Here is a 26,149-nt window from a genome sequence, read left to right on the forward strand (position 1 = left end):
TCAACCTTCAATCCGTCCATTAATTAACCAATAAATCAGACGTACCTTCATGGCCACATTATCTTTGACCAGGACTGACCGCAGCTGACCGTTGAGCTCAAAGAAGACTCCTCTCTGACCTGTCTTATTCAAGTCTCCCACCGCTAGGGCCTTGATGTGTAACGTCTTCCCTCTCTCTATCTCCACCTGGGAGGGAAAGGGAGGAAGAGGGGGATGGAGAGAAAGAGGAGAGGGGGAGAGATGTAGAGGGAGAGAGAGCTGTAATGTAAAGTAGCTATTTTCAGTCCTCTGTATGTCGTAAATAAATCTGTACTGTCTTCAGAATCACTCTATCCTCTGTGCATACATGCGTGATTTCAGTGACTATTCCAGTCTATTTTAGTCAGGGGTTTGAACTGTTTCATGGAACAGAACAGAAAACTGGAAAAAATTATATTTTTCGAGGAACAGAAACAAAACCAGGAATGAAAGTGACCTATATTGTTCCTGAACAGAACCGCTATTTTAAAAACATGGCATTCCGGATTAACATTGGATTCCGGATTAATATGGGATTTGGAATTCTGGATTAGTATGGGATTCTGGATTTCTTGCTTATTCCCTTCTGATTCTGGGAATTTTCCTACCGGAATTTGGGGAAAACCTGAGAATTTGCAAATCAAAGGAAGTCTCAAGGTTTTACTCGCCACACTATCTACCTAGAGAGTTGGTCTATATTCTTCGTAGATGTCTATTTACCACCACATACCGATACTAAGACCGCACTCTGAGCTGTATACCGTCATAAGCAAACAGGAAAACGTTCATCCAGAGGCGGTGCTCCTAGTCGCCGGGGACTTTAATGCAGGGAAACTTCAATCAGTTTTAACTAATTTCTACCAGCATGCTAAATGTGCAACCAGAGGGAAAAATACCATCTTTACTCCACACGCAGAGAGGCATACAAAGATCTCCCTCGCCCTCCATTTCGCAAATCTGACCATAATTCTATCCTCCTGATTCCTGTACATACCCCAACCAGAAGCCATTGTCACGCCCTGACCGTAGAGAGCTTTATATGTCTCTATTTAGGTTTGGTCAGGGTGTGATTTGGGTGGGCATTCTATGTCTCTTTTTCTATGATCTGTATTTCTGTGTGTTTGGCCGGGTGGTGGTTCTCAATCAGAGGCAGTTGTCTATCGTTGTCTCTGATTGAGAACCATACTTAGGTAGCCTGTTTTCCCACCTGTATTTGTGAGTAGCTGTCCATGTATAGTGGTCCTGTGAGCACTACGTTGGCATCACGGTTTCGTTTTGATGTTTATTGTTTTGTTGACGACCATCTTCTAATAAAGAAGTATGCACGCTGACCACGCTGCGTTTTGGTCCGCTGTTTCCACCTTAGACGATCGTGACTTCGTCCCCACGTTGGCTGTACGTACATACCCCAACCAGAAGCCATGGATTACAGGCAACATCCCCACTGAGCTAAAGGGTAGAGCTGCCGCTTTCAAGGAGCGGGACTCTAACCCAGAAGCTTATAAGAAATCCCGCTAGGCCCTCCGATGAAACATCAAACAGGAAAAGCGTAAATACAGGGCTAAGATTGAATTGTTTTACACCGGCTCCGACACTCGACGGATGTGGCAGGGCTCGCAAAACTATTACAGACTACAAAGGGAAGCACAGCCACAAGCTGCACAGTGACACGAGCTAAATTCCTTCTATGCTCGCTTCGAGGCCAGAAACAATGAAACAACAATGAAACATGAATGAGGGGGGCGGAGCTAGCATGTTGGAGCGAACGGCTGTGCGTGAGAGGCTCCTGCAACTTTTTTGCGAAATAATCTAATTTAACCTACTTTATGGCACTTTTTACAACAAACGTTTCTTTCTAGTACAAGATTGTAACTTTTTATATGAAAATGCCGAGTGATAAGCGACCAAAGGACAATAAATCCACAGCAGAGGCCTACTCCCCACTAAACAACGAGACAGACATGGCGGGAGGCACATGCAACAACGTGACACTCACAGAACTTACCCGGGCTTTGGGGGAGCTACGTGTTGCTATAGCTGAGGATCTTAAGGCCACTATTGCTGAACTGGACACCAAAATCGAGAGCATCATTCGAACGGTCGCTTCGCATGGCCAGAGTATTGTGGACCTTGAGAAAGCTTCTGAATTCAATGCTGGTAGGATCAACGAGTTAGAGAAGCTATTGCAGGATACTGTGCAGAGGCTTTCTGTGAAAGTGGTGGACCTGGAGGGCCGATCCAGACGTAATAACCTTCGCGTTGTTGGTCTGGCAGAGGGGGTAGAGGCGGGCTCTCGCCCCACCGACTTCTTCGCCAAGCTATTGAAGGATGCAATGGGATCGGATGTTTTGGATTCGGATCCCCAGCTGGACCGCGCACATCGCTCCCTTGTCCCAGTGCCTGGACCGGGCAAACGTCCTCTCCCAGTAATCATCTGTTGTCACAGTTTCAAGACCAAGGATCTTATCCTGCGTGAAGCTCGAATGAGGGGCAACCTGTCACATAAAGGGCATCCATTCCGTGTCTATGAGGATTATGCTCCCGATGTGGCAAAGCATCGCGCCGACTACAGAGATGTCATGACCAAACTCTACAAACTCCATCTTCGCCCAGCCTTACTCTTCCCTGCAAGGCTAAGAATTACCCCGCCTTCCGGTGAGAAGATTTGGCTCTCCTCGGTTTTGGACGCAGAGAAGTTTATCCGGGGATATACACCAATCCCCCGTACAGGTTAGAGTGCCTTGTTATTGCGCGTTAGGGTCTGCTCATGGACTCAAATCCATACTATACCATATTGGGTGAAAACGTATTAAACGGGCTCAACAAGGGCTACCGAACATGTAAGACGCTGAGCAGACCAATGGATGACGGTCAGAGCTCTCAATTAACGTTACATTCACTTTCATCCCGGCTGTGCTCAGCGATGCATATTTTTTACTTCCAGGTTTGATCACTGACACCTTCGGACGGATGTATATTATATTATATTATTATTATTATTATTATATTATACTTATATTCCCCCACTTTTGTTTTGTTTCGTTATTTATGTTACAATCCTTACATTATTCTTACTACCATACCATTTATTTATTGCTTGCAGGGGACTGGGGGTGATGGTTGGGAGGGGGCAGACACCTGGTTAGCAGGTTGATGTTTTGTGTCGTTCTGCCTTTGTCTGGCCGTGGGCCTCTCTCCCGACTAGAGTCCCACCAGCCCTCTGTAGTGCTTATATCTGTGTAGGTGTGCGTACATATAATTACTATTTGTACTTTATTACTATTTTCTCTTAGCATTTTAGTATTATGTATGTGTATATTTTAAATCAGTGTAGATTGTTATTCTGGGGTATGAATGTTTGTATGTGTATATGTGCATGTGGATGTATATACATACATATTCTTTAAATCTATATTTTTATATATGTTTTTTTTTGTGTGGGTATGTATACATACATGTATATGTATGTATATGTGTGTGTGTGTGTGTGTGTGTGTGTGTATATATAGGTATGTGTATCTATATGTGTGTATGTATGTGTGTGTATGTATGTGTGTGTATGTATGTGTGTGTTAACAAATCCTTGTTCCGATCTCCTGACCCACAGTATGTAAAGGTACGGCTGACTATGTCGGTTGCAGATGGTTTATGCTTAGCAATATAATCTTGAGGCTATATCTTGCTTATCTCTGGGATTGACCCAGGATGACGCTTAAATGCGCAATATGTTTAAGTTGCAACTTATTCTGTTTAGGTTTATTAGATGTTAACTGAACACTTAACTCGCGGGAGCCTCCTCAGTTCATATGTTAGTAGAAGTTCTAGGATAGTGAGAGGTGAACGTATAGTTGGGATTTTATTTTTGTTTTACCTCTTGTTCGAGGTCACGCCGTGCTTTTTTTGGCATCGGCCAGACAAGGTGTTTATTATTTTTATTTCTCCTTTTTTTTCTCTCCTGTTTGTACATGCCTGTTAAATGTGTTAAATGTGGGTTGATGTGGGGGGGGGGGGGGGGGGGGGTAAGTGTTGGGGAAATTAGGGGAACAGGGTGGGAAGTAAAGGTGCTTGCAGGGGGGAGGGGTGGGTTGGATACTGCTCGGGTGTAGGTGCTACATATGCTGATCGTGATGGTTTGGTGCGCTTTCTTACCTTTTTATCAAGTTACATGGTATGCAGGCCACCATAGGAACTACAAACGAGAGGAGGGCGGGGCTTACATTCACTTCCTGGAATGTCAAGGGTTTAAACGAACCAATTAAGAGGGGCAAGGTCCTAGCCCACTTGAAAGCACTCTCGTCTGATATTATATTATATTTTTGCAAGAAACCCATCTGAAGAATAACTCTCATAGCAGACTTAAGTGTAGGTGGGTGGGGCAAGTGTATCACTCTAACTTCTCTGCCAAAACGAGAGGCACAGCGATTCTGGTACGGAAAGGAATTCCCTTTCTACATAAAACCACTATTGCGGATAAAGAGGGTCGGTATGTGATCGCAATAGGAGAAATCCACTCTACCTCAGTAACTCTACTAAATATCTATGGGCCAAACATTGACAACCCCTCTTTTTTCAAAAGAGTCCTTGCCCTGATTCCAAATATCTCCCATACTAACCTGGTCATTGGAGGGGACCTTAACTGTGTGCTAGACCAATATTTGGATAGATCCTCTACCCGGCGAACCCCTACCTCCTATTCAAGCGAATTCTTGAATACCTACATAAAAAATTCTAACTTATTTGATATATGGAGGATCGCTAACCCTACGGTTAGGGAATACTCCTTTTACTCTCATGTTCACAAGGTTTACACTCGAATTGACTACTTTTTGTTGGATGCTAGACTACTCCCCTATTCCTGTAATGTGAGGTATCATGATATTATAATCTCGGACCACAGTCCACTCACCTTCTCCCTGAGATTGGGTGACATTGTACCAAACGAGAGGGTCTGGAGGTTGAATCCTCAGCTCCTCACAGAACCAACATTCTGTGAATATCTTAAAGACCAAATTACATTTTTCTTTGATACCAACGACAACACAGAGACCTCCCCAGCATTATTGTGGGAAACACTGAAGGCTTATTTGAGAGGCTGTATCATCTCCTTTCAGGCTGCCAGGAGTAGGCAAAACAGAGGAAAACTGGAAGAACTGGAGGGACAAATTCACTTACTGGATAGGGAGAATGCTAGCCACCCATCTATGGAGAAACATAAAAAAAGTACCTCTTTAAAATTTGAATATAATCAGATTCTCTCAGCTAAAATTGCTAAATCTTTTCTCTATGCCAAGCAAAAATATTTTGAGTTTGGTGACAAACCACACAAATTACTCGCCAGACAACTTCGAAAAAATGTGAGTGACCGAATGATTCACAGGGTTAAATCTGCAGCTTAATTGGCAAATTGGTCCATTCGGATCAGACCGGCTTTATCCCTAACAGAAACTCATTCTTAATCTCAGGCGCCTCTTCAATATTATGTATTCTCAGAGGTTACCCAACGTGGACCTTGCCGTCATATCTCTTGACGCCGAAAAGGCCTTTGACCAAGTTGAGTGGCCCTATCTATTCAAGGTCCTACAGAAATGTAATATTGGAGATAGGTTCATAAATTGGATCCAGCTTTTATATAGGAACCCCTGTGCCAGAATACTCACTAACCAATCATTGTCGCCCCGATTTAACCTCAACAGGGGGACAAGGCAGGGTTGTGCGCTGTCGCCTATGCTCTTCGCCCTAATTATTGAACCTCTCGCTCAGGCGATCAGATCTCATGCAGCAATACACGGCTATAATCCTAAAGATACTCTAAATAAGATCTCTCTATACGCAGATGACATCCTCCTCTATGTAACAGAACCCCAGGCTAGAATCCCAGCTATTCTTGATGTGATCAATTTGTTTGGTACCTTCTCGGGATACAGAATAAATTGGAACAAGAGTGAATTAATGCCCATACGGTCGCAAAACACCTCCTGGCTAGAACATCTCCCATTTAAGTTATCTTCAGAAAAATGTACCTACCTAGGAATTGTAGTTACCAAACAATACTCCTTACTATTTAAAGAGAATTTCCCCTCTCTGATACAAAAACTCAAAGCAAACATACTATTTTGGAGAACTCCCAATTTCTCTGCTCGGAAGAATTAATGCCATTAAAATGGTCTTCCTCCCACAACTGCTCTACCTATATCAGAACATCCCAGTATTCATACCTAAATCCTTTCATAAACAACTGGACTCAATTATCAATCCTTTCATCTGGGATTATAAAACACACAGGATAGGTAAAAAACACCTCTGTAAATCCAAGATGGAAGGAGGATTGTCTCTCCCAAATTTTATATTTTATTACTGGGCCGCTAACCTCCGCATTGTTACGTTTCTGCTGGATGACACACTTCCGGCATCCAGCTGGCTTGGTATGGAGCGTGAGGAGTGTCACCCCTTCTCTATTGGCGCTGTGATTTTGTCGCCTGTCATTCTGGAGATGTCACTTTATTGTAACAATCCTATTATACATAGCAAAGTCCGAATCTGGAAGCAAATTAAAGTCCACTTTGAGCTTAGACCAATGTCATTCATGCTCCCTGTCGCCAGGAATCCCTCCTTTGCCCCTTCTAACCTTGATAACACCTTTGAGCGATGGGGAGAGTTTGGGATAAGTACCATAGGGGATTTATACATAGAAGGGACCTTTGCTTCCTTTGAGTTGCTGAGGGAAACTTACAGTGCCTTGCGAAAGTATTCGGCCCCCTTGAACTTTGCGACCTTTTGCCACATTTCAGGCTTCAAACATAAAGATATAAAACTGTATTTTTTTGTGAATAATCAACAACAAGTGGGACACAATCATGAAGTGGAACGACATTTATTGGATATTTCAAACTTTTTTAACAAATCAAAAACTGAAAAATTGGGCGTGCAAAATTATTCAGCCCCCTTAAGTTAATACTTTGTAGCGCCACCTTTTGCTGCGATTGCAGCTGTAAGTCGCTTGGGGTATGTCTCTATCAGTTTTGCACATCGAGAGACTGAAATTTTTTCCCATTCCTCCTTGCAAAACAGCTCGAGCTCAGTGAGGTTGGATGGAGAGCATTTGTGAATAGCAGTTTTCAGTTCTTTCCACAGATTCTCGATTGGATTCAGGTCTGGACTTTGACTTGGCCATTCTAACACCTGGATATGTTTATTTTTGAACCAATCCATTGTAGATTTTGCTTTATGTTTTGGATCATTGTCTTGTTGGAAGACAAATCTCCGTCCCAGTCTCAGGTCTTTTGCAGATTCCATCAGGTTTTCTTCCAGAATGGTCCTGTATTTGGCTCCATCCATCTTCCCATCAATTTTAACCATCTTCCCTGTCCCTGCTGAAGAAAAGCAGGCCCAAACCATGATGCTGCCACCACCATGTTTGACAGTGGGGATGGTGTGTTCAGCTGTGTTGCTTTTACGCCAAACATAACGTTTTGCATTGTTGGCAAAAAGTTCAATTTTGGTTTCATCTGACCAGAGCACCTTCTTCCACATGTTTGGTGTGTCTCCCAGGTGGCTTGTGGCAAACTTTAAACGACACTTTTTATGGATATCTTTAAGAAATGGCTTTCTTCTCTTCCATAAAGGCCAGATTTGTGCAATATACGACTGATTGTTGTCCTATGGACAGAGTCTCCCACCTCAGCTGTAGATCTCTGCAGTTCATCCAGAGTGATCATGGGCCTCTTGGCTGCATCTCTGATCAGTCTTCTCCTTGTATGAGCTGAAAGTTTAGAGGGACGGCCAGGTCTTGGTAGATTTGCAGTGGTCTGATACTCCTTCCATTTCAATATTATCGCTTGCACAGTGCTCCTTGGAATGTTTAAAGCTTGGGAAATCTTTTTGTATCCAAATCCGGCTTTAAACTTCTTCACAACAGTATCTCGGACCTGCTTGGTGTGTTCCTTGTTCTTCATGATGCTCTCTGCGCTTTTAATGGACCTCTGAGACTATCACAGTACAGGTGCATTTATACGGAGACTTGATTACACACAGGTGGATTGTATTTATCATCATTAGTCATTTAGGTCAACATTGGATCATTCAGAGATCGTCACTGAACTTCTGGAGAGAGTTTGCTGCACTGAAAGTAAAGGGGCTGAATAATTTTGCACGCCCAATTGTTCAGTTTTTGATTTGTTAAGAAAGTTTCAAATATCCAATAAATGTCGTTCCACTTCATGATTGTGTCCCACTTGTTGTTGATTCTTCACAAAAAAATAGAGTTTTATATCTTTATGTTTGAAGCCTGAAATGTGGCAAAAGGTCGCAAAGTTCAAGGGGGCCGAATACTTTCGCAAGGCACTGTATAACCTTCCCAGAAGTAATTTTTTCAGATACCTACAAATTAGAGACTACGTTAGAAAACACCTCCCAACATTTGGGAATGCTAAACCTTCCATGTTTTGACGGATGCATAAAAATATGCCCCACCTCCGATAAACTGATATCGCGTCTATATGATGCTTTTCAATCTGTTAGCACACCTTCCACTGATGCCATCAAGGCAAAATGGGAGGAAGAACTAGGGACTGACATCTCGGTGGCAGACTGGGAAGAGAGCTTGGAGTATATCTACACATGCTCCATTAATTCCAGACATCGTCTCATACAATTCACAGATTACACTATTCCAAAACTAAACTGCATAGGATATTTCCTGACACATCCCCTACATGTGATACATGTCAGGCTACGCAGGGTACACTACTCCACTGCTTTGCCCTATGCTCTAGCTTGCATGGTTATTGGAGTGGAATTTTTGGGATCCTCTCTGAAGTTTTGGAGACTTCAATAGATCCAGACCCGCTTCTGATAATCCTGGGAGTATCTGAGTCCCTAAACGGATTAACCAACCCCCAAAAACAACTAATTTCGTACGGTCTCATCTCGGCAAAAAAACTAATATTGTTGTTTTGGAAGAGGAGGGAAGCGCCCTCTACCAAATTATGGCTCAGTGAATTGGCAAACACTGTACACTTAGAAAGAATTAGATATATACTGAACAATAAATTATCAACATTTGATCAAATCTGGCAGCCTTTCCTCTCCTACTTGGACGAGTCGGCGCTGTGAATTTGTACTTATTAACGCACTCTCAATTGCAGGTGTCTTCACTGACATTTTCAACCTGTTGGTATTACAGAACTGAGTCTGTAATACCAACATGTTTCAAGCAGATCACCATAGTCCCTGTGCCCAAGAACACGAAGGTAACCTGCTGTCAAGGATCCCTCCAGAACTGTCAATACCTGCTCCCTATTCCCAGTATTTAGTAATTGTATAAGTGTGTCCATTGTTCACCATTGTCCTGTCGATTATTGTTCCCATGTCTGTTGGTGGTGTGAGTACCTATGCGTTGGTGCCTATAGAGAGAAGGTCAGAGACCTGGCTGTATGATCTCTCAATGTGATCAAGAGAAAGGAAATGATTGTGGACTACAAGAAAAGGAGGAGCACGCCTCCATTCTCACTACAGGGCTGTAGTGGAGCAGCTTGAGAGCTTCGAGTTCCTTGGTGTCCACATCACCAACCAACTATAATGGTCCAAGGACACCAAGACAGTCGTGAAGAGGGCACGACAAAAACCTATTCCCCCTCAGGAGACTGAAAACATTTGTCATGGGCCCTAAGATCCTCAAAAGCTTCTACAGCTGCACCACCGAGAGCATCCTGACGGGTTGCATCACCGCCTGGTACGGCAACTGCTTGGCCTTCAACCGCAAGGTGCTACCTCTGTAGTGCATACGGCCCAGTACATCTCTGGGGCCAAGTTTCCTACCATCCAGGACCTCTATACCAGGCGGTGTCAGAGGAAGGCCCTAAAAATTGCCAAAGACTCCAGCTACTCTAGTCATAGACTGTTCTCTCTGCTACCGCACGGCAAGTGATACCGGGCGCCAAGTCTAGTACAGGTACCCCCTGTATATAGCCTCCACATTGACTCTGTACCAGTACCCGCTGTATATAGCCTCCACATTGACTCTGTACCATAATACCCTGGATATAGCCTCCACATTGACTCTGTACCAGTACCACCTGTATATAGCCTCCACATTGACTCTGTATCGGTACCCCCTGTATATAGCCTCCACATTGACTCTGTATCGGTACCCCCTGTATATAGCCTCCACATTGACTCTGTACCGGTACCCCCTGTATATAGCCTCCACATTGACTCTGTACCTGTACCCCCTGTATATAGCCTCCACATTGACTCTGTACCGTAATACCCTGTATATAGCCTCCACATTGACTCTGTACCAGTACCCCCTGTATATAGCCTCCACATTGACTCTGTACCGTAATACCCTGTATATAGCCTCCACATTGACTCTGTACCGGTACCCCTTGTATATAACCTCCACATTTACTTGGCACCGGTACCCCCTGTATATAGCCTCCACATTGACTCTGTACCGGTACCCCCTGTATCTAGTCTCCACATTGACTCTGTACCGGTACCCCCTGTATATACTGTTAGTCCATCTCCCCTGTAGCTAGTGGTATGTTGCTATAGGCGACATGGCTGTCGTACTGTTAGTCCGTCTCCCATGTAGAGACAGTGAGCACCATAATTCATTGGACAGTGACCATGTTTTTGTTATTTTGGTTCTGTGCTCCAGCACTTTGAGTTTGAAAGGATACAATGAAAACGAGGGTGAAGTGCAGACTGTCAGCTTTAATTTGAGGGTATTTTCATTCATATCGGATGAACCGTTTAGAAATGACAGCACCTTTTGTACATGTTCCCCCCATTTTAAGGTACTACTTTGTTGAATTGGCTTCACAGATGCGTGTCGTTGGGCAGGTGTATTCATTTGTGTCCTTAGTGAATGCAGGAGAGCTGTTGATGAATAGAATTGATTCTAGACTTTGCTGTTGCCTCTGGAGGTTGTCGTTGGGGTGTGACAACATGAGGAAGACAGCAGTGTCGGTGCAAATGAAGCTGGCCGTCATAAGCCTCAGAAATGAAAATCAACCAATCAGGAACATTTCAAAAACCCTGGGCACGCCCAAGTCAACAGTTTGGTTCATCATTAACGAGAAAACAACAACCGGTGAACTCAATTATGTCAAAAGACCCAGTAGACTGAGGAAGATCACGGTAGTGGATGACCAGAGAATACTCTCTGTGGTGAAGAAAACCCCCCCTCCCCTGACAACAGCCCAACAGATCAGAAACACTCTCCTGGATGCAGATGTGTCAAAGTCAACCGTACGTAGAAGACCACACCAGCAGGACGACAGAGGGTACAAACCACTGATAAACCTGAACAACAGAAAGGACAGATTACAGTTTGCTAAAAATGTGCCTAAAAAAGCCCCAAGAGTTCTGGGGAAAAAAAGTATTTTGGACAGATGAGACAAATATTAACATGTACCAGAGTGATGGAAAGCGGAAAGTGTGGAGAGAAAAAATAGACATGCCCATGAACCAAAGCATACCACCTCATCCGTGAAACATGGTGGAGGGGGTGTTATGGTTTGGGCCTGTAATGGCTGCCAGTGAAACAGGCTCACTTGTCTTCATCGATGATGTGACTGCAGACAGAATTGAATTCTGAAGTCTACAGAAGTATTTTATCTGCTCAGATAAAACCAATTGTCTCCTAACTCATTGGACGGCACTTCATCATGCAACAAGACAATGAACCTAAACATACTGCTGGATCAACGAATGGGTTTTTGATGGCCAAAAAGTGGAAAATCCTGGCCGAGGAAATCGACGGATCTGAATCCAATTGAACATGCTTGAACATGCATTTTAACATGCTGAAGAAGAGACTGAAGGCAATAAGTCCCCCGAAACAAGCAGGAACTGAAGATGGCTGCAGTACAGGCCTGGCAGAGCATCACCATGGGGAAGATACCCAGCGTCTGGTGATGTCGATGCATCGCAGACTTCAAGCAGTCATTGCGTGCAAAGGATACGTGACCATGTATTAACAACGATTACTTTATTCAACATTATGTTTCACTGTCCAGTGAATTATGGAGCTCACTGGATCTGTGTGTTGCTATAGGCAACATGGCTGGCATACTGTTCATCATCTATACACTATTCTATTCTAGTATTTATTATTCTATTTTTGTCTCATATGGTGTGACTAGTCTATATTTCTGTCTGTCGCTATTGTCTCTGTCTATGTATCTGTCTCTATGTCTCTGATCTCTATGTCTCTGTCTCTATGTCTCCAATCTCTATGTCTCTGATCTCTATGTATCTGTCTCTATGTCTCTAATCTCTATGTCTCTGATCTCTATGTATCTGTCTCTATGTCTCTGATCTCTATGTCTCTGTCTCTATGTCTCTAATCTCTATGTCTCTAATCTCTATGTCTCTGTCTCGGTCTCTCTGTCTCTATGTCTCTGTCTATGTATCTGATCTCTATGTCTCTGTCTCTATGTCTCTAATCTCTATGTCTCTAATCTCTATGTCTCTGATCTCTATGTCTCTGTCTCTATGTCTCTAATCTCTATGTCTCTAATCTCTATGTCTCTATGTGTCTGATCTCTATGTCTATGATCTCTATGTCTCTGTCTCTATGTATCTGATCTCTATGTCTCTGTCTCTGTCTCTCTGTCTCTATATCTCTGTCTCTATGTCTCTATGTCTCTCTGTCTCTCTGTCTCTATGTCTCTGATCTCTATGTCTCTGATCTCTATGTCTCTGTCTCTATGTCTCTGTCTCTATGTATCTGTCTCTATGTATCTGTCTCTATGTATCTGTCTCTATGTATCTGATCTCTATGTCTCTGTCTCTATGTATCTGTCTCTATGTATCTGATCTCTATGTCTCTGATCTATATGTCTCTGTCTCTATGTCTCTGTCTCTATGTCTCTGTCTCTATGTCTCTGTCTGTGTGTCTCTGATCTCTGTATATTTGAATCTCTGATCTCTATATCTCTGATCTCTATGTCTCTGATCTCTATATCTCTGATCTCTACGTCTCTGATCTCTATGTCTCTGATCTCTATGTCTCTGTCTGTATGTCTCTGTCTTTATATGTCTGTCTCTATGTCTCTGTCTGTATGTCTCTGTCTCTATTTCTAATAAATAAAGATTCACTCTCAAAATAAGTTATTTTCTGTTCATGTAGAAAATGAAATAATATTTCCAGGGAACTTGGTTTCCTAGAAAGAAATAGAATGGACAAGGTTGTCGATAAAGTTGGTTCAAATAAATGTTTAAAGAGATTACCAGAAGTGGACTCACCAAGAAAGAAGTCAGTTAATCTGTTATTCAGTCTGAAAATGTAATAACATGGGTAACATGGGTACCATGGGTAACATGGGTAACATCTGCAACATCTGTAACATGGGTAACATCTGTAACATCTGTAACATGGGTAACATGGGTAACATGGGTAACATGGGTAACATCTGTAACATGGGTAACATGGGTATCATGGGTAACACGGGTAACAGGGGTAACATGGGTAACACGGGTAACATGGGTAACATGGGTAACATCTGTAACATCTGTAACATGGGTAACATGGGTAACATCTGTAACATGGGTAACATCTGTAACATCTGTAACATGGGTAACATGGGTAACATCTGTAACATGGGTAACATCTGTAACATGGGTAACATGGGTGCCATGGGTAACACGGGTAACAGGGGTAACATGGGTAACACGGGTAACATGGGTAACATCTGTAACATCTGTAACATCTGTAACATGGGTAACATGGGTAACATCTGTAACATGGGTAACATCTGCAACATGGGTAACATGAGTAACATGGGTAACATGGGTAACATCTGTAACATGGGTAACATCTGTAACATGGGTAACATCTGTAACATGGGTAACATGGGTAACATCTGTAACATGGGTAACATGGGTACCATGGGTAACATCTGTAACATGGGTAACATCTGTAACATGGGTACCATGGGTAACATATGTAACATGGGTAACATCTGTAACATGGGTAACATCTGTAACATGGGTAACATGGGTAACATGGGTACCATGGGTAACATCTGTAACATGGGTAACATGGGTAACATGGGTACCATGGGTAACATCTGTAACATGGGTAACATGGGTAACATCTGTAACATGGGTAACATATGTAACATGGGTAACATCTGTAACATGGGTAACATGGGTATCATGGGTAACATGGGTATAATGGGTAACTTGGGAATCATGGGTAACATGGGTAACATCTGTAACATCTGTAACATGGGTAACATGGGTAACATGGGTATCATGGGTAACATGGGTATCATGGGTAACATGGGTATCATGGTTAACATCTGTAACATGGGTAACTTGGGTAACATGGGTAACATCTGTAACATCTGTAACATGGGTAACTTGGGTAACATGGGTAACATCTGTAACATGGGTAACATCTGTAACATGGGTATCATGGGTAACATGGGTATCATGGGTAACATGGGTATCATGGGTAACATCTGTAACATGGGTGACAGGGTAACATGGGTAACATCTGTAACATGGGTAACATCCCAGGGTAACATCCCAGGACTGTCCCGGGGACACACTTCACATTTCCCACCCCAAAAAAATAAAATGACAAGACCTGGGAAATTACAACATTTCCCCCAATGTGACACTAATGCAATTCCACCAATAGCACATTATCCCAGCAGGTTGTAGAAGCCTGTTTGTCTATTCACTTCACACTAAAGTCGCCATTGAATTCAAAAGCACACGTGACCCAAACGCAGTTTCAACACTGATAAATAAACCATATATATATAAAAAAAAAACTCAAAGCCTATAAAATAACGTGTGTCTTTTTCTTTGGTAGCCACCAATGTTGACAGTCCTATGCATAATTCACTATGTTTTTTTGACACAGACATGAAGTCGGGTTAAACAATTCATAGAGACATGAGGAAAAAGACTTCGTTATCATCCTGTCCCACTGAAACCCCCCCATAAATCCTAACTTTATTCTGTATTTCATAGGTGGCATTATCAAAGCACATCTCTCGCTTGTCAAAATACAGCTGTAACATTCCCGGCTTCTCTGCGCTCTGTCTCCTACTGCTGCTGGTATGAGAGCTTCGGTAGAGAATGTGTGATCAACAAACGGTATGACAGTAGAGATGGATATTTTATACAACAGAGTTGATCCCCACGTTAAGATACCTTGATGTTTAAACTATTTCCTCTCTCCGTCTCCCCGTTTATTCACGAGCTGATCTGCCGTCTGTAGAATCATCAGAGATGGTGACAAATGTGGGAGATATCCTGTAATTCATTGAAGGATGTTATCTAGCAAAGCATAGCAACTTTGGTCACTTGACTTGACTGCTGTTACAAAGAGACTATAGTCTATACTCCGGCTGCGCTCTGTGGGTCCTGTAAACGCTCCGTGTTAATTGAGGAACATAATAGCGCTCTGAATTTATGAACAGCCTGTTTCGCAATTGACAACAATGTAACTGATCAAAGATAGTTACTCTATACTCACTAAAAATCTGTTTAATCTGAACTCTTTCCATAGTGGCGCAGCCAAGCTGACAAGGTGGAGCAGCCAACAAGGTGGAGCAGCCGACAAGGTGGAGCAACCGACAAGGTGGAGCGGCCGACAAGGTGGAGCGCCCGACAAGGTGGAGCGGCCGACAAGGTGAAGCGGCCGACAAGGTGGAGCAGCCAACAAGGTGGAGCGGACAACAAGGTGGAGCGGCCAACAAGGTGGAGCAGCCAACAAGGTGGAGCAGCCAACAAGGTGGAGCAGCCAAGCCGACAAGGTGGAGCAGCCAAGCCGACAAGGTGGAGCAACCAACAAGGTGGAGCAGCCAACAAGGTGGAGCAGCCAACAAGGTGGAGCAGCCAAGCTGACAAGGTGGAGCAGCCAAGCTGACAAGGTGGAGCAGCCAAGCTGACAAGGTGGAGCAGCCAAGCCGACAAGGTGGAGCAGCCAACAAGGTGGAGCAGCCAAGGTGGAGCAGCCAAGCCGACAAGGTGGAGCAGCCAAGCCGACAAGGTGGAGCAGCCAAGCCGACAAGGTGGAGCAGCCAAGCCGACAAGGTGTCACAGCCAAGCCAACAAGGTGACGCAGTGCCCCTCTTATTTGAGGAGAACTCTTGGTTTTAATTAAACACTTTAAATGTTTATGCTTCTGATTTTGGTGGTATTTCCTGGGACTCTCAGGATAAATATGAATTATTAATAGACATTATTATACCCTACAATACACCTCAAACTAATCAGCTAGAAAAAAAAAAGAGGACTGTACCGAAGATGCTTAAAAGAAACCAAGATATTACCACCAACCTGAAATTCCTCTGCTATCTTGGGCCCGTCCAAGAAGAGTCGTGTGCTGAGGCAGTCGACGGGACCGAAGCTACCTGTGAACTCTTTGTACTCCTGGAACACCTGAGAGAGAGAACAGAGAGAGAACAGAGGGAGAACAGAGAGAGAACAGAGAGAACACAGAGAGAACAGAGAGAGAACAGAGAGAGAACAGAGAGAGAACAGAGAGAAAGACAGAGAGAGAACAGAGAGAAAGACAGAGTATAACATGAACATCTATTCTCACTACCATCCGTACCTGAGTCAACAAATCAACAGAGTGTGTGTGTGTGTGTCAAATCAAATCTAGGGATGCCTTCTGAGGATAAGGCTAGGGATGCCGTGTGTGTGTGTGTGTGTGTGTGTGTGTGTGTGTGTGTGTGTGTGTGTGTGTGTGTGTGTGTGTGTGTGTGTGTGTGTGTGTGTGTGTGTGTGTGTGTGTGTGTGTGTGTGTGTGTGTGTGTGTGTGTGTGTGTAAATATAAATATAAAATACCTTGGGATACATGGCCGCTGACATCACATCCTCCTCTGTGATGTCATCGCCGTGCAGCAAACGAAGCCCGGCCTCCAGGGCATCGAAGTCCAGGGGAGGCAGGGTGGCACCAGGACGCCCCTCGATACGGGGGAGGGATTTTAGAACCTGTGAGGGGGGGGGAGTGGGGCGGGGAGAGGGGAGACAGCCATCGTAAAAGACTTCATATTGGTCATCTTTTCTCTTTCGTCGAGTACTTCCTCATCTTCCTCATTCTGCTGCTGTCGTCTACAGTCTCAAGGACATTATGTCTCCTTTTCCTTGATGGTGTTTTAAAAAAAATAAAAAAATCTCTGCAACAACGAAGAAGTGTTATAAATTGGACATGGTTGCCGTGCCAATGTTAATTAACTGACAGTAGGCCTCAAAAAAATGTGGAAAACAGAAAAAAGGAACATTCTATTGTGTTCCAGGAGTTCCACTCAAGTGTTCTAAGAACCTCTGCAGTTCCCCTGTGACGATTGGCCAGTACAGGACCACCCTTGTTGATAATTGGCTAATTCAATATGTGTGTGCACGCACGCACGCACACATACACCCATTCCTTTAAGGACTCAGTTTCGTAGTTTCATACAGGACTCTCTCTCTTTCTCTCTCTCTCTCTCTCCCTTTCTCTCTCTCTGTCTCTGTCTCTGTCTCTCTCTCTCTCTCTCTCTCTCTCTCTCTCTCTCTCTCTCTCGTTTTCACGAGAGGTGAAAACACCCTGAGGTGTGGTGTTTAGTTATCTTGTTATCAGTTCTACCTTTCAGCTCCAATCAACCCTGAGGTGTGGTGTTTAGTTATCTTGTTATCAGTTCTACCTTTCAGCTCCAATCAACCCTGAGGTGTGGTGTTTAGTTATCTTGTTATCAGTTCTACCTTTCAGCTCCAATCAACCCTGAGGTGTGGTGTTTAGTTATCTTGTTATTAGTTCTACCTTTCAGCTCCAATCAACCCTGAGGTGTGGTGTTTAGTTATCTTGTTATTAGTTCTACCTTTCAGCTCCAATCAACCCTGAGGTGTGGTGTTTAGTTATCTTGTTATTAGTTCTACCTTTCAGCTCCAATCAACCCTGAGGTGTGGTGTTTAGTTATCTTGTTATCAGTTCTACCTTTCAGCTCCAATCAACCCTGAGGTGTGGTGTTTAGTTATCTTGTTATCAGTTCTACCTTTCAGCTCCAATCAACCCTGAGGTGTGGTGTTTAGTTATCTTGTTATTAGTTCTACCTTTCAGCTCCAATCAACCCTGAGGTGTGGTGTTTAGTTATCTTGTTATTAGTTCTACCTTTCAGCTCCAATCAACCCTGAGGTGTGGTGTTTAGTTATCTTGTTATTAGTTCTACCTTTCAGCTCCAATCAACCCTGAGGTGTGGTGTTTAGTTATCTTGTTATCAGTTCTACCTTTCAGCTCCAATCAACCCTGAGGTGTGGTGTTTAGTTATCTTGTCATTAGTTCTACCTTTCAGCTCCAATCAACCCTGAGGTGTGGTGTTTAGTTATCTTGTTATTAGTTCTACCTTTCAGCTCCAATCAACCCTGAGGTGTGGTGTTTAGTTATCTTGTTATTAGTTCTACCTTTCAGCTCCAATCAACCCTGAGGTGTGGTGTTTAGTTATCTTGTTATTAGTTCTACCTTTCAGCTCCAATCAACCCTGAGGTGTGGTGTTTAGTTATCTTGTTATTAGTTCTACCTTTCAGCTCCAATCAACCCTGAGGTGTGGTGTTTAGTTATCTTGTTATTAGTTCTACCTTTCAGCTCCAATCAACCCTGAGGTGTGGTGTTTAGTTATCTTGTTATTAGTTCTACCTTTCAGCTCCAATCAACCCTGAGGTGTGGTGTTTAGTTATCTTGTTATCAGTTCTACCTTTCAGCTCCAATCAACCCTGAGGTGTGGTGTTTAGTTATCTTGTTATCAGTTCTACCTTTCAGCTCCAATCAACCCTGATGTGTGGTGTTTAGTTATCTTGTTATTAGTTCTACCTTTCAGCTCCAATCAACCCTGAGGTGTGGTGTTTAGTTATCTTGTTATTAGTTCTACCTTTCAGCTCCAATCAACCCTGAGGTGTGGTGTTTAGTTATCTTGTTATCAGTTCTACCTTTCAGCTCCAATCAACCCTGAGGTGTGGTGTTTAGTTATCTTGTTATTAGTTCTACCTTTCAGCTCCAATCAACCCTGAGGTGTGGTGTTTAGTTATCTTGTTATTAGTTCTACCTTTCAGCTCCAATCAACCCTGAGGTGTGGTGTTTAGTTATCTTGTTATCAGTTCTACCTTTCAGCTCCAATCAACCCTGAGGTGTGGTGTTTAGTTATCTTGTTATTAGTTCTACCTTTCAGCTCCAATCAACCCTGAGGTGTGGTGTTTTCACAAAAGTTCTGAAACTTTCGATTCTCATAGTTACTAAAGATTGTAAATTAATGATAAATACGTTTTTTTGTTCTAAGAGTATTACTGATTGATTGACTTTTCAGATATGCAGAGTCATCGCCAGGTAAATGTTATAATTCTTCAGCCGTTCCTGAACCTGCGACCAAAAACAAGCTACATATGGAGAGAACCAAAACAAATTATCTAATGACTCTGTCTCTTCACAGCAAAATCTGCAGAGCTGGGATGATTGAATCTCCCATATATATATATAACATTCTATTCGTTGCAAGAATTTTGTTTTCATAAATTAAATTGAAAAACTCTTAAGTTTTGGATCTGTTGTCGTTCAGTTCATTAATTAAAATCTAAAACCCAATATTTTGCAATCTGTATGGCACAGCTGTCAATTTGGTGGTCCTTAAATGAAGCTGGTACACTTTATAATTCATCCTAATTTTCTTTAACCATTTTTGGCCTTTAATACGGGGCCGACAAGCAGGTTCCTTCTTTTCTCCGCCTTTCCACCTGACTCATCCATTTTTCTGGAAATTCTGTATTTAGTTGGTTGCTGCACCATAGGTGATATTCACCCTGCCTGGTTGGTTTGCTCCATCCTGCCTGGTTGGTTTGCTCCATCCTGCCTGGTTGGTTTGTTCCATCCTGCCTGGTTGGTTTGTTCCATCCTGCCTGGTTGGTTTGTTCCATCCTGCCTGGTTGGTTTGTTCCATCCTGCCTGGTTGGTTTGTTCCATCCTGCCTGGTTGGTTTGTTCCATCCTGCCTGGTTGGTTTGTTCCATCCTGCCTGGTTGGTTTGTTCCATCCTGCCTGGTTGGTTTGTTCCATCCTGCCTGGTTGGTTTGTTCCATCCTGCCTGGTCGGTTTGTTCCATCCTGCCTGGTTGGTTTGCTCCATCTTGCCTGGTAGCTTTGTTCCATCCTGCCTGGTTGGTTTGTTCCATCCTGCCTGGTTGGTTTGTTCCATCCTGCCTGGTTGGTTTGTTCCATCCTGCCTGGTTGGTTTGTTCCATCCTGCCTGGTTGGTTTGTTCCATCCTGCCTGGTTGGTTTGTTCCATCCTGCCTGGTTGGTTTGCTCCATCTTGCCTGGTAGCTTTGTTCCATCCTGCCTGGTTGGTCTGTTCCATCCTGCCTGGTTGGTTTGCTCCATCCTGCCTGGTTGGTTTGCTACACCCTGCCTGGTTGGTTTGTTCCACCCTGCCTGGTTGGTTTGCTCCATCCTGCCTGGTTGGTTTGTTCCATCCTGCCTGGTTGGTTTGCTCCATCTTGCCTGGTAGCTTTGTTCCATCCTGCCTGGTTGGTTTGTTCCATCCTGCCTGGTTGGTTTGTTCCATCCTGCCTGGTTGGTTTGTTCCATCCTGCCTGGTTGGTTTGTTCCATCCTGTCTGGTTGGTTTGTTCCATCCTGCCTGGTAGCTTTGTTCCATCCTGCCTGGTTGGTTTGTTCCATCCTGCCTGGTTTGCTCCATCCTGCCTGGTTGGTCTGTTCCATCCTGCCTGGTTGGTTTGCTCCATCCTGCCTGGTTGGTTTGCTACACCCTGCCTGGTTGGTTTGTTCCATCCTGCCTGGTTGGTTTGTTCCATCCTGCCTGGTTGGTTTGTTCCATCCTGCCTGGTTGGTTTGTTCCATCCTGCCTGGTTGGTTTGTTCCATCGTGCCTGGTAGCTTTGCTCCATCCTGCCCGGTAGCTTTGATCCATCCTGCCTGGTAGCTTTGCTCCATCCTGCCTCGTAGCTTTGCTCCATCCTGCCTGGTAGCTTTGCTCCATCCTGCCTGGTAGCTTTGCTCCATCCTGCCTGGTAGCTTTGCTCCATCCTCCTGGTTGGCTACTCTGGTTATTTTGCTCTCATCAACCTCTGTTAGAGGAGCATGCTGCCTCTCTCTGCACCATAGGTGATATTCCACCCAAACTCTGTTCGCCATAGTCTCTCCAACCCTGTTCCTGCAGCTACCCGCTTCTTCATTTGGGAGATCAAGTGAAATCTTTTCGGGAACATCAATAGTAACATGTTTTCACAATAAAACATGTTTAATTAAAGTTTTGACAGCCCTTCTCTGTGTTCTGGAGATAGGAATGAAGGAGAGAGAGGAGGAGATGGAAACACACGGTAGTGAGATATTCTGTAGTTAATGTTAATGTTTGAATCATGTCTGTGAGTATAACATAACTTATGTAGCAGGAAAAACCCTGAGTGCTAACCGTTCATATTTTTTTTTTTAGGTCTCTGTCTGTTCAGTGAGTCTCATTGGGAAACGATATTTCTTAGGAACTTGTTTTCAGTTCCTACCGCTTCCACTGGATGTCACCAGTCTTTGGAATGTGGTTGAGGTTATTCATTTGTGCAATGAAGAAGTACGGCCATCTAGGAACTGCGTAACACTGTTGAGAGTTGCGCAAGACTTGAAAAGTAGCTTGGTTTGTTGTCTTCCTGTACTGCACACAGATAGACCCGTCTTCAAATGTATCTACTATTAACGTTTAAAAATACCTAAAGTTGTATTACAAAAAGTCGTTTGAAATGTACTTTGAAATGTTTTGGCAAAGTTTACAGGCAACGTTTGAAATATTTTGTAGTGACGTTGCGCAATTTGGAAGCTGTTTTTTTTCTGGATCAAACGCGCCAAATAAATTGACAGTTTGGATATATATGGACGGAATTAATCGAACAAAAGGACCAATTGTGATGTTTATGGGACATATTGGAGTGCCAACAAAAGAAGCTCGTCAAAGGTAAGGCATGTTTTATATTTTATTTCTGCATTTTGTGTAGCGCCTGCAGGGTTGAAATATTCTACTCTCTTTGTTTACTGTTGTGCTATCATCAGATAATAGCTTCTTATGCTTTCGCCGAATAGCCTTTTTGAAATCTGACATGTTGGCTGGATTCACAACGAGTGTGGCTTTAAGTTAGTATCTAACATGTGTGATTTAATGAAAGTTTGATTTCTATATCAATTTATTTGAATTTGCCGCGCTGCATTTCCCTGGCTGTTGGCCAAGTGGGACGCAAGCTTCCCCTATACCATAAGAAGTTAAAGGGATATCAACCAGATTCCTTTCCCTATGGCTTCCACATGATGTGAACAGTATTTAGACATAGTTTCAGCCTTTTATTCTGAAAAATGAGCGAGAACGATCACTTCGCTACAGTGGATGGCTGAGTGCCAGCAGAGTTTTGCATGCGCAACAGCTTGGAGCAGATAATTTCTCTCTCTCTCCTATTGAAAAAGCTACCGTCCGGTTGAAATATTACCGATTATGTATTGTAAAAACAACCTGAGGATTGATTATAAAAAACGTTTGACATGTTTCTATGAACTTTACGGATACTATTTGGGATTTTCGTCTGCCCCTTCGTGACCGCTCGACCCTGTGGATTACTGAACAAAACGTGCCAACCAAATGGAGGTATTTTGGATATAAAAATAATCTTTATGGAACAAAACAAACATTTATTGTGTAACTGGGAGTCTCGTGAGTGCAAACATCCAAAGATCATCAAAGGTAAGCGATTCATTTTATTGCTTTTCTGACTTTCGTGACCAATCTACTTTGCTGCTAGCTGTTTGTAAGGTTTTGTCTGCTGAGAGAGATGTCCTCACATAAACGCTTGGTTTGCTTTCACTGTAAATATTTTTTGACATCTGACATGCCAGGTGGATTAACAACAAGCTAAGATGTGTTTTGCTATATTGCACTTGTGATTTCACGAAATAAAATATTTTTAGTAATTTCATTTGAATTTGGAGCTCTGCAATTCAGCGGATGTTGACGATAATGGGATGGTGTTCTTCAAGAATTAAAGGAATGAAGGAGAGAGAGGAGGAGATGGAAACACGGTACTGAGATATTCTGTAGTTAAAAAGGAATGAAGGAGAGAGAGGAGGAGATGGAAACACACGGTAATGAGATATTCTGTAGTTAAAGGAATGAGTCAACCTATAAATGAACTCTGTAAGCCTCCACAATCAATGAACCAACAATATGGCCTAGGGCTTTACGTTGTCTCCCAGAGTCATGGATAGAAAGTTTGGAGCGTAGCGTCAGGTAACTAGTCCATCCAGTATGCATAATAATACAATCAGCACTTAAAGGCCAGACCAATTATGTACCAAAAAAACTCTTAAATCAGTTTTGTTTGATATTTTTCAGCCGTGCGTAATATGCCGTAGGCTATGTATTGAATAATGGCACAATCATTATTTTAATGATGAGAATTTGTTCTTTAACTGACTTGCCTAGTTAAATAAAGGTTAAACATTTTTTTTTTATAGAAAACATTTAAATGCATAAGCTCTAATATGCATATGGCTGTTTTGTATTAACCAGCAGTCCAGTTCATTGTCTGAAGACGTTGAAACAACATCCACAACGACCATGTTTTCCACATCAGTTTCAACCTGCTGTTGGAACTTCTTTCTTCAAATTGATCAATCACAGGGAGGAGAAGTGTAAAAGCAGGATACTATTTCAATGATACGTTTTTTTTTGTGTGGTGATTAATCGATTACATTCATGTCAGAGTGGTTAGAAGGACAATAGAGCCCTGATGGTCATTAAAGCCCTGAGTTCCAGGCCATTAGGACCCGATGGTAGTTACAGCCCTGAGTACCAGGCCATTAGGAACTGATGGTCGTTAGAGCCCTGAGTACCAGGCCATTAGGACCCAATGGTAGTTAGAGCCCTGAGTACCAGGCCATTAGGACCTAGTAGTCATTAGAGCCCTGAGTACCAGACCATTAGGACCTGGTAGTCATTAGAGCCCTGAGTACCAGACCATTAGGACCTGGTGGTCGTTAGAGCCCTGAGTACCGTTTGGTGATAATACAGTCACTGCAAAAAAGCTCTGGGTGTGAAGACTGAAAAGACTGAAAAGATTTGTCATGGGTCCCCAGATACTCAAAAAGTTCTACAGCTGCACCATCGAGAGCATTCTTACCGGTTGAATCACCGCCTGATATGGCAACCACTAAGCATCTGACCGTAAGGCGGTCTCTCTACAGGGAGTAGTGCGTACGTCCCAGTACATCACTGGGGCCAAGCTTCCTGTCATCCGGGACCTATATAATAGGCGGTGTCAGAGGAAGGCACAAAAAATTGTCAGAGACTCCAGTCAACCAAGTTATAGACTGTTTTCTCTGTTACCACACGGCAAGCGGTACCGGAGCACCAAGTCTAGGACCAAAAGGCTCCTTAACAGCTTCTACCCTCCAAGCCATAAGACTTCTGAAAAATTAATCAATCTGTACCCCCTGTATGTAGTCTCCACATTGACTCAGTGCCAGTACCCCCTGTATATAGCCTCCACATTGAATCTGTACCCCCTGTATATAGTCTCCACATTGACTCAGTGCCAGTACCCCCTGTATATAGCCTCCACATTGAATCTGTACCCCCTGTATATAGTCTCCACATTGACTCAGTGCCAGTACCCCCTGTATATAGCCTCCACATTGTCTCTGTACCGGTACCCCCTGTATATAGCCTCCACATTGACTCTGTACCGGTACACCCTGTATATAGCCTCCACATTGACTCTGTACCGGTACCCCCTGTATATAGCCTCCACATTGTCTCTGTACCGGTACCCCCTGTATATAGCCTCCACATTGACTCTGTACCGGTACCCCCTGTATATAGCCTCCACATTGACTCTGTACCCCCTGTATATAGCCTCCACATTGACTCTGTACCGTAACACCCTGTATATAGTCTCCACATTGACTCTGTACCGTAACACCCTGTATATAGCCTCCACATTGACTCTGTACCATAACACCCTGTATATAGCCTCCACATTGACTCTGTACCGTAACACCCTGTATATAGCCTCCACATTGACTCTGTACCGGTACACCCTGTATATAGCCTCCACATTGACTCTGTACCGTAACACCCTGTATATAGCCTCCACATTGACTCTGTACCGGTACCCCCTGTATATAGCCTCCACATTGACTCTGTACCGTAACACCCTGTATATAGTCTCCACATTGACTCTGTACCGGTACCCCCTGTATATAGCCTCCACATTGACTCTGTACCGTAATACCCTGTATATAGTCTCTACATTGACTCTGTACCGGTACCCCCTGTATATAGCCTCCACATTGACTCTGTACCGGTACCCCCTGTATATAGCCTCCACATTGACTCTGTACCGGTACCCCCTGTATATAGCCTCCACATTGACTCTGTACCGGTACCCCCTGTATATAGCCTCCACATTGACTCTGTACCGGTACCCCCTGTATATAGCCTCCACATTGACTCTGTACCGGTACCCCCTGTATATAGCCTCCACATTGACTCTGTACCGGTACCCCCTGTATATAGCCTCCACATTGACTCTGTACCGGTACCCCCTGTATATAGCCTCCACATTGACTCTGTACCGGTACCCCCTGTATATAGCCTCCACATTGACTCTGTACCGGTACCCCCTGTATATAGCCTCCACATTGACTCTGTACCGTAATACCCTGTATATAGCCTCCACATTGACTCTGTACCATAATACCCTGTATATAGCCTCCACATTGACTCTGTACCGTAATACCCTGTATATAGTCTCCACATTGACTCTGTACCGGTACCCCCTGTATATAGCCTCCACATTGACTCTGTACCGTAATACCCTGTATATAGCCTCCACATTGACTCTGTACCGTAACACCCTGTATATAGCCTCCACATTGACTCTGTACCGTAACACCCTGTATATAGCCTCCACATTGACTCTGTACCATAACACCCTGTATATAGCCTCCACACTGACTCTGTACCGTAATACCCTGTATATAGCCTCCACATTGACTCTGTACCGTAACACCCTGTATATAGCCTCCACATTGACTCTGTACCGTAACACCCTGTATATAGCCTCCACATTGACTCTGTACCGTAA

At 43.5% G+C, this 26,149-nt stretch overlaps 1 protein-coding gene across 1 annotated transcript in view; it reads right to left on the reverse strand.

Annotated features, from left to right (window-relative positions):
- LOC110518778 (pyruvate carboxylase, mitochondrial) overlaps nucleotides 1-26,149 on the reverse strand; it is a 484,892-nt gene that overhangs the window by 2,989 nt on the left and 455,754 nt on the right. The window contains 3 exon segments of the mRNA XM_090183451.1: nucleotides 46-186; nucleotides 16,327-16,428; nucleotides 16,840-16,986. Of these exon segments, the coding sequence (XP_090039577.1) occupies nucleotides 46-186; nucleotides 16,327-16,428; nucleotides 16,840-16,986 (390 nt within the window).

This window comes from Oncorhynchus mykiss, chromosome 9 (genome assembly GCF_057628025.1).
Source record: "Oncorhynchus mykiss isolate SJ-2025 chromosome 9, ASM5762802v1, whole genome shotgun sequence".
Lineage (NCBI taxonomy): Eukaryota > Metazoa > Chordata > Actinopteri > Salmoniformes > Salmonidae > Oncorhynchus > Oncorhynchus mykiss.